This window comes from Paramormyrops kingsleyae, chromosome 1, assembly GCF_048594095.1.
Source record: "Paramormyrops kingsleyae isolate MSU_618 chromosome 1, PKINGS_0.4, whole genome shotgun sequence".
Taxonomy (NCBI): domain Eukaryota; kingdom Metazoa; phylum Chordata; class Actinopteri; order Osteoglossiformes; family Mormyridae; genus Paramormyrops; species Paramormyrops kingsleyae.
The window spans coordinates 60,532,428-60,545,291 of NC_132797.1; the positions used below are offsets into that span (position 1 = coordinate 60,532,428).

Below are 12,864 nucleotides of genomic sequence, written 5' to 3' on the forward strand. Positions count from 1 at the left end.
TACGAGGTGCAGCTGTTATGATATTATCGGGATATAAGATGACATGTATCGGGATATGAGATTTTGGTCATATTGCAAAACCCAAGCTCGACTTCTGTCTCCTCTGTGGCATGTGGGTTGTGGGAAGGTACTCTGATTTTTTTTCCCCACAGTTAGGCTAAACATAATCTCTAAATTGCCCACAGGATATGATTGTGTGCACATCCTGTGATGGACTGGCATCCTGTCCAGGGCATACCTGGGACTGGCTCAGATTCAGTGGTTAGAAGAGGGATTGATGGAAAGGAAGAGTATAACATTAAACTCACTCAGTGTCTTACTGAGCCTCACTAAAATAAGCAACATTGAATGCAGCATTCTGAACCAACTGTCAGCATGCTTTCAGCTGCTGCAGTCCGTTTTCTATGTTTTCATAGAAACTAGGATGGCCTAATCTGATGGTGGCAATGCCTGCATGCAGCCTATCTGCTGCAGAAAATTTCATGCAAATGAAATGCATAGTCCTTTAAAAGTTATTACTGAAATGGTTATTGTGATAGAGCCTGACAGACCCTAGCTGATTTTCTGACCACTTGCATTTTACATTAGTCGTTCTGACTAAGGGACTAAATTAATAACATCTATTGTTTCATGTTATGCTCTCATTTTTTTCATGGTGTCGCAAAATACACCGTTTAGAGCAACATTTTTTCATCATTTGGATGACAGATTTGCAAGGTTACATGCCACCACATGGGATGTGGGACTTGTATGGGAGTTTTTATTGGATTTTATTATTTGTAATCCACAGAAGACAATCTACAAATATGTGCTATGATCCACCAATATTTAATTATCCACAAATATGTATTTTTTGTGTTTTGTAAAATCAAAACCTTCAGGCCTATCTTTCTCCCCTCACAGCTTTCCGTCTTAGCCAATTCATGGGAGAACACGAATACAACAGAAGAAAACCCGCAGGAGCACATGTACAAGGAAATCACCAGATACAGAATCATGAATGCTCAGTTTGAGTGCTACCAGAGGATCATGAAGGATGTCAACCGAACACGAGAAGGTAATGCAGTTTAAACCAACTTATTTTAAGTGGAGAAGGTCGCAATTTCATAGCATCATTTAAAGGCTCAGGAATCATATTAAGTTTGGTAGTCCTGCTGACTTGTCATCAGAAAGTAGAACTCATTCTCAGTCAGGTGAACAAAGTGGGTGTTGACCAATGTTCCTTTTCACCATACAACAGTAGACAACCTCAGAATCACTTGCTACAATGGCTGACCTTGTGTATTAGGAGCAAAGTAGCATTACTTCGAGGTTGTTAAAGGATCCAGTGTCAAGTTAGGAAGATCACTGATAAGTGCAGAGAAACATTGTTTAAGAACAATGTTCCTCAATGTCCTGATTTTAGTAAGCCATGCCAAAAAAGTACATTTGACTTGAGCTGAGTAGAGTTTCAGAAATGTAATGCATACTCTCTCCGGTACTATTGCTTCACCTGAGGAGGTGAGTAGTAAACTAATTGCACGGTAGAACAGAGAGCCAGAGTGACTTGATGACAGAGATGGTGAGCACAGCAGCCTCCATATCATTGCTCTCCAAACAGGGTCCATGTGTAACCGCACCTGGGATGGCTGGCTATGCTGGGACGACACCGAAGCCGGCATCACCTCTGATCAGTTCTGCCCCGACTACTTTGACAACTTTGACCTTACAGGTGATGACATCTGCTTTTCTTAACCACTTTATCAATTTCAATGAGTGTGAAAGTTAATCAGACAGGGCCCCCTTGGATATAAAATGCAGGTAGGAAAGATCACATGACCCTACAACACTAGATGATTTATGATAGGAGTACAACATAAAGAAGAAAAATTGACCATAATATATCTGGGCGTTCCTGTTTACTGATTGCATACTTTGTATTTCATTACAGAAATGGTGACAAAGATTTGCACAGAGAGTGGCTATTGGTTCATACATCCTGAAAGTAATAGAACCTGGACCAACTACACCAGCTGTAGAAAAACTATCATTGAAGGAGGAATAGTACGTTAAATAACAACCTCTCCACCACAGTTACAAGATAACATAAGAGTAACACAAAAATGAAACAAGTGAGTGCTATAATGGATGCTGTGTGATCCAGACTATTTGTTTTGCAGACTGCGATGAATTTGTTATACTTGGCCCTGATTGGTGATGGATTGTCACTTATATCTTTGTTTATTTCACTTGGGATCTTTTTCCACTTCAAGTAAGTAAATAACTAATTCAGAAAAGATTTTCATAATGCGAATCTTGTTTATACTGTATGATGGCTGAAAAGTTTGTGTAGACTGTACAAAAAAAAGCATGCACACTTCATTTTGAATGTTGATTTCACTTGAATCTTGCGTGTTTATTCTATGCAGGAGTTTAAGTTGCCAAAGGATTACTCTGCACAAGAACCTCTTCTTCTCCTTCGTATTGAATTCCATTGCCTCAATCTGGTTAATGACTTCCACCAAGAACAATGAGGTGGTGCAGCAAAACCCAGTAAGTACGATCTAGGTGTGATGTAGCGGCATTGATGGGACAACTGCTAGCTGGCCTTAACTGGCTCATGTCTACTTTTCTATCGCATCAGACCAGCTGCAGGCTGTCCATGCTGATCCATCTCTACCTGTTCGGCTGTAACTACTTCTGGATGCTGTGTGAGGGGATCTACTTGCACACTCTCATTGTGGTGGCGGTGTTTGCTGAGAAACAGCACCTGATGTGGTACTATCTGCTGGGATGGGGTATGTTTAGGCCGTGCTGCTGCTGAAAGGATTTGATTCAGACTGAAACCAGTTTGACAAAAATTTGAATTCCTCCCCCAGGATTCCCACTGATACCAGCCCTGATCTACGCAGTAGCCCGCAGTTACTACCACAATGATAAGTAAGTTTGGGACTAGGGCTGTTGTGATCACGTCACAATGTAATCGTGATTATATGGTGCATGCGCAATCATCACCAGGGCTTCAGGTGACGGGTGAAACATTTGTACGGACGCTGGCTTTTCTGTACTATACGGACGTTTACATATGCCCACAGACTAGTAAGCAGTTTAGTAGTGTGCCTAAAATATTAATGAGATGCGTATTGTGACACCTAAAAGTTAGTGATCTGCATAAATTCAGTGTATTCTTATGTTTAATAAACATGCCGGACTTGAAACTGCAAAAAGTTCCAACACACTACCATTGTCTTTTTATCTTGGATATCCACGATATAGGGTATATTCATTCATGTATAAACTCACCTAAAGGATTATTAGGAACACCTGTTCAATTTCTCATTAATGCAATTATCTAATCAACCAATCACATGGCAGTTGCTTCAATGCATTTAGGGGTGTGGTCCTGGTCAAGACAATCTCCTGAACTCCAAACTGAATGTCAGAATGGGAAAGAAAGGTGATTTAAGCAATTTTGAGCGTGGCATGATTGTTGGTGCCAGATGGGCCGGTCTGAGTATTTCACAATCTGCTCAGTTACTGGGATTTTCACACACAACCATTTCTAGGATTTACAAAGAATGGTGTGCAAAGGGAAAAACATCCAGTATGCGGCAGTACTGTGGGCGAAAATGCCTTGTTGATGCTAGAGGTCAGAGGAGAATGGGCCGACTGATTCAAGCTGATAGAAGAGCAACTTTGACTGAAATAACCACTCGTTACAACCGAGGTATGCAGCAAAGCATTTGTGAAGCCAAAACACGCACAACCTTGAGGCGGATGGGCTACAACAGCAGAAGACCCCACCGGGTACCACTCATCTCCACTACAAATAGGAAAAAGAGGCTACAATTTGCACGAGCTCACCAAAATTGGACAGTTGAAGACTGGAAAAATGTTGCCTGGTCTGATGAGTCTCGATTTCTGTTGAGACATTCAAATGGTAGAGTCAGAATTTGGCGTAAACAGAATGAGAACATGGATCCATCATGCCTTGATACCACTGTGCAGGCTGGTGGTGGTGGTGTAATGGTGTGGGGGATGTTTTCTTGGCACACTTTAGGCCCCTTAGTGCCAATTGGGCATCGTTTAAATGCCATGGCCTACCTGAGCATTGTTTCTGACCATGTCCATCCCTTTATGACCACCATGTACCCATCCTCTGATGGCTACTTCCAGCAGGATAATGCACCATGTCACAAAGCTCGAATCATTTCAAATTGGTTTCTTGAACATGACAATGAGTTCACTGTACTACAATGACCCCCACAGTCACCAGATCTCAACCCAATAGAGCATCTTTGGGATGTGGTGGAACGGGAGCTTCGTGCCCTGGATGTGCATCCCACAAATCTCCATCAACTGCAAGATGCTATCCTATCAATATGGGCCAATATTTCTAAAGAATGCTTTCAGCACCTTGTTGAATCAATGCCATGTAGAATTAAGGCAGTTCTGAAGGCGAAAGGGGGTCAAACACCGTGTTAGTATGGTGTTCCTAATAATCCTTTAGGTGAGTGTATGTCATGTGGCACTTATTGTTTATTGCTTCCAAGATTTACTAAAACAATGGCATGGTGTGCTCCAGCAACTGAATTTAATGAGCATAAGGATGCGCTGAATTTATACAGACTACTGACTTTTGGGTGTCACAATATGCATCCCATTAATATCTTAGGCACATTAGTAATCTGCTTACCAAATTGTGGGCATAAGTAAATGTCTGTAAAGTACTGAAAAGCCGGCGTCCGGACAAATGTTTCACTAGTCATCTAAAGCCCTGGGGCCAGTTGCACAAAACACCTTAAGACTTTCCTTAAAGTCCGAGTTAAGGTCTCCTTAAAATAAAGTTGGTTGCACAAAACACCCTTAAGTCTCCTTAAAATTTTCTCTTAAGTATTTAAGTTTTTCTCCTAATCTTGGTCTTATACTTAAGGAATCCCTTAACGATAAGACCTTGGCAACCAAACTAAGAGAAAAAAATTAAGGTACCTCTAACCGTACATTAACTGCAACATGGCCAAGTTTATGATAATAAATAACGAAAATGAACGCATCCCAAAAAGAGTTTTCCGCGACCGGGATAACCCCTTAGATACAATTTGATTTTGCTTTATAAATTTGACCGGCAGTCAATTTATGATTTGTCCAATCGTCTTCAGTTGGATCACTGCACAGTCCGAAGCTGTGCTCTCCCAGCTGCATTGCAATTAATGATTGCTCTGCGGCTTTATGCTACGGGCTCGTTCCAGGCTGTAATAGGCGATGTATTTCATGTCCACAAGTCAACGGTGTGCCCTGTCATTCACCGAATTTCAAACGCCATTGCCCGTCTGTTGAACACCGTGCTGAAATTCCCCTCTAAACAAGGAGAGGATGAAATAGCAACACACTTCTTTAATGTAGCCGGCTTCCCAAGAGTGTGCAGGGTGATAGATCATAGATGGGACCCACATCAGGATTCAAGCTCCAGTACAATATGAAGATCAATTTATTAACAGAAAAAAATCAATGTTCAGTTAGTTTGCAATCATGAACATAAAATAACTAACATTGTAGCACAATGCAGACTTCTTGAATTAATTTTCATTGCAGTTTCCTCCCACGTTCGTTGTTTTCTGTTTGCTGTTATTTGCTGATCAAATTTACTTTTTAATATGTTCTTTCTTTTATTGTATTCCTCCAAAAGTATAATCTTTTCCTCCTCTGACCAATTTGGCTTTCTTGTCTTTTCTCCTATTTTTTTTTTTTTTTTTTTTTTACTTTTTTTTACTTTTTTAGTAACTTTGTGAGGCGATAACGGGTATCAAAAGCAGGCGCGAGTGCAAGCAGATGAACTGTCTCCATGGAAACGGGACAATTTTACTGCTGTAAAACGTCTTTCAATGTTGTAAATCCCTTAATGTTTTTCCTTAACTAAGGAAACTTTTTAAGGGGTTCTGTGCAACACCCTTAAATAAATCCCTTAGCTAAGGAGAAATTAAACCTTTAAGTGTCTTAAGGGGAAAACTTAAGTTGTTTTGTGCTACCGGCCCCTGGTGACTATTACGCATGCACCATATGATCACGATTACATCGTTACGTGATCACAACAGCCCTATTTGGACACTACCGCTTGTTAGTTTACAGTGTTCACTTTGGGAAAGTTTAGTTACTGATGTACTGTCTAACATCCTAAAGGAGAGCAGGCACTTAGGAAGGGTGGTCACTTTACTGCTAAATTTAAAGACCCCATGAATAAGCAAATTTATACTTGGATAATAAAGTATGCCTTGTATTGCAAAATAAATGTTTATGGGTGTCTTTTATATAGAATGTAAGTTCAGCAGCTGCGATCTGCATTCAGACCTGTGGAGATAGATATTTGCTGTTAGATGCCGAGGGCACCAAAGGCTTTCATATGAAGCTACAAAGCCACTGCTATATACATGCATTCATGCACATTTCAATAGAGAAAGGGAACAAAACATCAACTATGTAAACTCCAAATGCTAATATTGGTTCTCCACCCCACAGTTGTTGGATCAGCTCTAATACATCACTGCTGTACATCATCCATGGCCCTATTGTGGCAGCTTTATTGGTAGGAATACTCCACTTGTATCTGTATCTTTGCTTTTATTCAAATCGGATGTACTAACCAATTTCTCTATTCTCTTTCTCAGGGATTAAGTTAGTTGGTGTGACTATAGTGGGTGGGCCAATATTTTTTACTGAATTTTGGATATCGTCAACATATTTCATTAGAGAAAATGTCCTTGTTTTTGATGTTTTAGGGGTGTAAGATTAGTTAATTAGCTTTTAACTAGAACTCAGCAGCCATAAGTGGGTTGTAACTTGCAATTAATTACATTACATTAATTACTGCTATTGGCTATTACTTACACATTGTTAGAGGCTAGAGTGGATCCTCTGATTATTGGATCACTCTGGGGTTCCCTCAGATCCGTGTCTTACCATGATCTTGATCCTGCTCTCCACAGGTTAACCTCTTCTTTTTGCTCAACATCATCCGTGTTCTGATCACCAAGCTCAAGGTGACCCATCAGACGGAGACTAGCCTATACATGAAGGCTGTACGGGCCACACTGATTCTGGTGCCGCTCCTGGGGATCCAGTTTGTGCTGTGGCCATACAAGCCCCATAGTCATGTGGCATCTGAAGTCTACGATTATATTATGCACATCCTGATACATTACCAGGTGGGGGTCACCTTCAGTAAGTCATGACCTTTACAAATGAAATCCAAGTCTAAATATGCATACCATCTTTCAGATTTTCTATAGATCATTTCTAAGTTGTCCTTCTGTCAGAGCAATCACATTTTATATACATATTTTTAAATGGGCACCCATTTTGCAAAGTAATTAAATGGGACCCTTTGCACAGTACTGGGTATTGACTGATTGATAAAGACTGATGCTGGTCAAGTTATTTTTCTTCCTGGCAGTATTCATGTTGCAGTTGTTGAATGCAATTTCAATGAAGGGTCATCATAACACTTTACTAAGCCACATGTAGTGTTTATCTTCCTTCTATCATTTGGTCTTTTATTTACTTTCAGGGGCTGCTGGTGGCCACCATATTCTGTTTCTTTAATGGGGAGGTAAGGTTCAAGATACTTTCTTCTCCCAAATATACAAACTACTATACATGGCACAAGCTTTGGGGTCACAATATATAGGTACAGTAAAGTCATGTTATATTGGACTCACTTATAACGGAATATCGTCTATAACGGACAAGGTCCGCTGGTCCCGGCCGTGCACCTTTAAAAACATGCAGAAAAAGCATTGGATATAGCGGACTTGCATATAACGGACAAACAATTTGGTCCCCAGGGCCGCTTTTAGCTGTAGTGTTGTTCAGCTATAACGTACATGCAGGCTCCACCTACAAGGCGCGTGGCGTGCCGGTGATATCCAGTGCAGATACGTAGTCGGGATTATTAATAGTCACGCATCTGGTCAGGTAAAGTTGGATTACTACATGTACAATATAATAATCTATACCACAAGTGTGTCTGCTGGGGTGTGGCATGAGTAAATGGTTTTGTGTTCTGGGCATACAGCAACTCTGGATATAACGGACTTTGGATATAACCGACTGTTTTGCCAGGTCCCTTGAAGTCTGTTATAACTGGATTTTACTGTTGTGCAATACAGCTTGAACTAGACTGAATTTAAAAAGTCATGAATGAACTGGCACAACACTGCAAATGGGTGGTGGTATTGAAAGTATTCTTCCATTGAGGTGATGCAGCTGCAATATTGTCTACAGGTGCAAGGGGTTCTGAGAAGACACTGGAACCAGTATCGCATTCAGTTCGGTACACCCTTGGCTCACCCAGATGCCCTGCGCTCAGCATCCTACACAGCCTCCAGCATCACCGATGTGCCCGGCTGCTACAGCATCGAAAGCCTCACGGAACACTTTAATGGCAAGGGCTGCCATGACACTGAGACCAGCATATTCAAACCAGAGAGCCCCTTTGCCTGAAGGATCACCTCACAGCCATTATTGAAGACTAGATACAGTGGAAAACCAAATACTAGAGAGCTGTTATCCTCATACTAAAAATGAAGTACATCATACAAGATACTAACATGAAAATAGTGGGCTTGCCAATCAGTATGAATTACTAAACACTGGGATCTGTTCCTCTGCTTTTCCCAAAATAGAATGTGTGTCCTGGCACCCTTCTTCATCCCTATCCAAATATGTATTTAAAAAGACATCAGTACAATTTTCAGGACTGGCAGCACCTTATTTGTAGCCACTATGAACTGTCAGTGTGTGTGTGCGCGTCGAGGACAGAGTGGAAGCACTTGGATATACGCTGATGCACCTTGACAAATTGCCCCTGGTCTTCTGTACTCGTGCCATCAAACTCAATGCCTTCTCTTCACCACATCATCCACAGCTCTCTTTTCTTCACAGTCGTGGTCTTTAGATGGAGAATCTGATTGGGTGACCCAGCCATTCCATAAGAGGCATGTTCACTGTTGCAGTGAGTCCATCAAGCTTGTACCTGGTCATTTTCTTCCTTTTTACCTGCAATGTCTCTCTTGACTACTGGGTCTTTTGTTGTTGAAGATTGTTCCAAGGAGGCAAAAATTCTGAGTGTTAACCATCAACAGCTAGGAGCTGACCCCATTCATGACATTTGATTTTCCAGTGATAACATGCATATAATTCACTTGTTAGTCTTCAGAAATTCTCAGGAAATGCAGATAATCATACCCTTGATTACAATTCATTTAAATAAGAGAAAAATTAATTCCTAAGAAGCCTCTTCGTGATAGTGGGGATAAGATCATTAGCATTAATTTTAGCTACATGGTCCTGTGTTGTATGATAAAGTCAGTAGGTCACTTTTCAGTGGTAAGGAGTTGGTAGAGTTACTGCTGCGTATCTTTACATCTCGTGTGTAGGACTTATGCTCTTAACTACCCTTGTGGGTTTGGTTTCTGGCAGCGAGCGACAGAGTGTTGGCAGCCCTCCTGACATCTGGGATGGGTTCTGCATTGACGCAACCCAAATGGAACAGAACAGATTTGGAAAGATTAACTTGATTGAGTTTTACGTTGTGATTTGATTTATTTCATGCTGTCTCAAACATGAAGATGTTTAAATACTAATAGTCCAATGGTTCCCTTATGGTGAACCACAGTTTATATCAGTTTTGGAAAAAACTTTTGTGTTTATAACATTGTACTCAAAGGACATTTGCATCTCTGTACCTGAATATATGACCTCATCATATAATTTTAAAGTTAGTAAACTTGTGAAATTTCCTTAATAAATTAATATTTTACATAGTCTGCTCATTCAGCTATATACGGAATTATATTTCTTCAGTAAAAAGTTAATAATGCGAAGGTACAGGGGTTTAACGGCATATGGCTGTCTGTACAGGACACCTGCTCACTGCTCAGAATGTAAATTGGAGGATCCTTAAGCATCAGCTTCAGTTAACCAAGCGATCGGCTGATTATGGTGATAAGCTTTATAGTGCTTTAGCCAGTCAAGCTATTCATTCTTGCACATTTATAGCCGCTTATTAGAAAGTGCCATTATTACACTGATTATGTTTTGTGCAATTATTGTGTTACATTTAATTGACTGTATGGTAAAACATATACCTTCACATTATCATGAAAGGACAATACAGTTTGAAAATCATTGAATATCAATGCTCCTGCTACAATGGTCCATGCTAGTACCCCTGTAATACACAGTATGGTGCTGACTGTGGCTTTTAGCTTCCACACTGGGTTTTGCTCATAGAACCATTCATAGGAAGTCCAGCTCCATGCATTATGCCAATTGCCTTTCTTGTGTGGCCCAGCTGTGTTAAGGGAACATTGTACGCTTCTGGCATCTATACAGGATTTATTTCCATTATTAATTTTCCATTAGTGGTTTTCAGAACATAAAAGACCGAACAAGTTGTTTTAACTTATTTTTTTTTTAAGTCAGATTGCTGGAAAGAACCCTGGCCACATTCAGAAGTTGTAAATATAGTTGTAAAGGTCAAAGGTTGTTTGTGTTTTTGCATTACATGTATGTATTTATACCTAATATGTCATATTGTATGTACCGATAAACACAGACCTACCAGAGTGCACATCAGCGTGTATCTTTGATCACACGTGACACCAGGCGCCAGTGCACTTTTTCTTTTTAAAGAACAATGAGTCTTAAAGCTATTATGGTGCAGACTTCTGGCTCCAGGTCTCCACTGAGTTTGAACTTGAGTGTAATCGCATAAAAGCCAACAGCAGTTAATCATATCACCCACTGTGGTCACAGCCGATTGGAGATGTGGAATTGGTTGGGGTCTTTCATTTGGGAAGTTTCCTTCTGGCTGTAGAATGTTAACATGACTGACAAAAAAATATAACACAATCATAAATGTATATTCTGCATGTAATCCTCACTCATATGCAGTTCACTTGGACATAGAATCACCACTACAGCATGTGCAGAGTATCAGTATTCCAAGGACTGCTGCATGCGGTGACAGCTTCCACAGCACATCGTAACCATGGGATTATCGGTCTGTCCCCCGCTGAAGTGTGACTCTTCACATGATGACAGAGGCTGTGTGGTGAGGACTGTGCATGTGCATCATAAGTATTGTACTGTATTTCACTTTTAAATTGGACCCCCTGCTGGTCCTTTTCTGCTGTATAAATGTAATGATAAACACACACAGGTTTTTTTTTCTCCATTGAACTTAGCTGATGTTGCTATGATGATCTCTGTTTTATTATACAATTATAAACCATTATCTGAAAACACGATAAGTCTGATCTGTATTCATTAAGAAAAAACAAACACATTTGATCACATATTTCCAGCACTTGCTATCATTCCATTTGAGTTTCTGCCTGAATAGCTGAGTGGCACAGCCCAGTTAATTAAAGTTCATGCTTATTAGACATACAGCCAGCAGACAGAAACTTACCCTTATTCTACTATATTGAGGTGACATGTTGGCAGGCATTCAAAGCTAGCCCACTACATACATATCCTGTTAACATTCTATTTACATTTCACCTATTTCTCCTTTTTTATCCTGATAACCAGGCTTGTGGCTGAGATGTTATAAATGTAGTGGCTATGTACAACCTTCCCGTTACCTATACAGAAATTAAATTTATAGCCAGCTACCTCAGACATCAGAGAAAATTTTAAGGTAATCATTAAATTCTGACTTGGAACTCCTGGAAGGATATAAATTTTGGAGCTATTTTCCCGTGCTGGATGATTGTACCAGCTCCAGATCTCCATCCAGTCACACTAGTCCTGCAGACTTTGCAAGAATGAATGAGGAGCCATTTGGAAGAAGTTTGTGTTACTCATCTAAACAAATAAAAAGTGGCCACACAATCATACTACAGTAGGTCTGCATTGTTTTGGACTAGGCATTATTAATAGATCCTGTGCATTATAATGGGAATACAAGCCCTAACAGAGAATTGCCAAATGTCATACTAAAATCAATAGCATGTGCCATCTTTGGATACAGAGCTAATAGAATAAATCAGTGTAGAACATAACGACTATAATGAATTTATTCAGGAACAACAAACTGCAAAAGATACCTTGTAACAATAAACATGACATTTGGTGTTTTCAAAGTACAGTCGAACCTCGGTACAACGTACCCCGTTTATAACGTTTACACCAATACAACGTTCAAATTTCAATGTCCCGAATTCGCGTAATGCATTATTCCATTCGCCAGTATCGCTTAGAACGTACAGCCTCATCTTCCGAGCGCGCGCACAATTCAGAATCGGCTGTTGCCGGCCATCCACATCGCTTAGCAACGCCTAACTGTATGAACCTATCCTCACGAAGCATTCCACGCCGGCTGGACTCCTTGCATGCAGCCCCTGTTTTTTCATGGTTTTGCATGGTGTCATGGTATCGAAATTTATTTCAGCCAATTGAATCATACAGGTGCATAATTTCGGTTTGACATTAGGTTCCAGTAAGGCGATTTGAACGATAAGCCGGCAGTGGATTTTGCGTTATGTCGGCTGTCTATGAGTAACTGATATTAACCTAGTTTGAAGAATATAGTTCCTATTCAGAATAGGAACTATATTCTTCAAACTACACAAGCTGTATATCATAGTGTCAACTTGAGGGGTGTTTTATAAAAGTTTTTTTATATACATTTTGTGTTCTATCATTCATTTTGAGGGACTTGGTTACAACGTACTATGGTTATAACGTTATAACAGGCCAGGGCTGAGTTTATGAAGGACTATTTCCAGCTGATAAGGAAACATTCAATAGCATTATTTCCTCTATTGTATAATAAAATTAAATAGTGTATAATTAAATTGAATTTAAATATCATTCTGGATA

The 12,864-nt window shown here is 40.1% G+C and overlaps 1 protein-coding gene across 1 annotated transcript; it reads left to right on the top strand.

The window, feature by feature from the left end:
• The first annotated feature begins 889 nt into the window (after positions 1–889).
• Positions 890–11,282, top strand: LOC111858934 (calcitonin gene-related peptide type 1 receptor-like). The gene is made up of 11 exons (XM_072716976.1): positions 890–1,057; positions 1,601–1,711; positions 1,931–2,043; positions 2,160–2,251; positions 2,409–2,532; positions 2,624–2,777; positions 2,859–2,919; positions 6,493–6,559; positions 6,960–7,178; positions 7,541–7,582; positions 8,257–11,282. Exons 1-11 carry the CDS (start codon positions 967–969, stop codon positions 8,473–8,475), a joined length of 1,293 nt encoding a protein of 430 aa, XP_072573077.1. The 5' UTR covers positions 890–966; the 3' UTR covers positions 8,476–11,282.
• The last annotated feature ends 1,582 nt before the right edge of the window (positions 11,283–12,864 follow it).

Bases quoted from the DNA above. Each gene is read 5' to 3' on its own strand.
- LOC111858934 (XM_072716976.1), top strand. From the start codon at position 967: ATGTACAAGGAAATCACCAGATACAGAATCATGAATGCTCAGTTTGAG. The intron at 1,058-1,600 runs GTAATGCAGTTT...CTCTCCAAACAG, and splicing joins TGTCAACCGAACACGAGAAG to GGTCCATGTGTAACCGCACC. The intron at 2,044-2,159 runs GTACGTTAAATA...TTTGTTTTGCAG, and splicing joins CTATCATTGAAGGAGGAATA to ACTGCGATGAATTTGTTATA.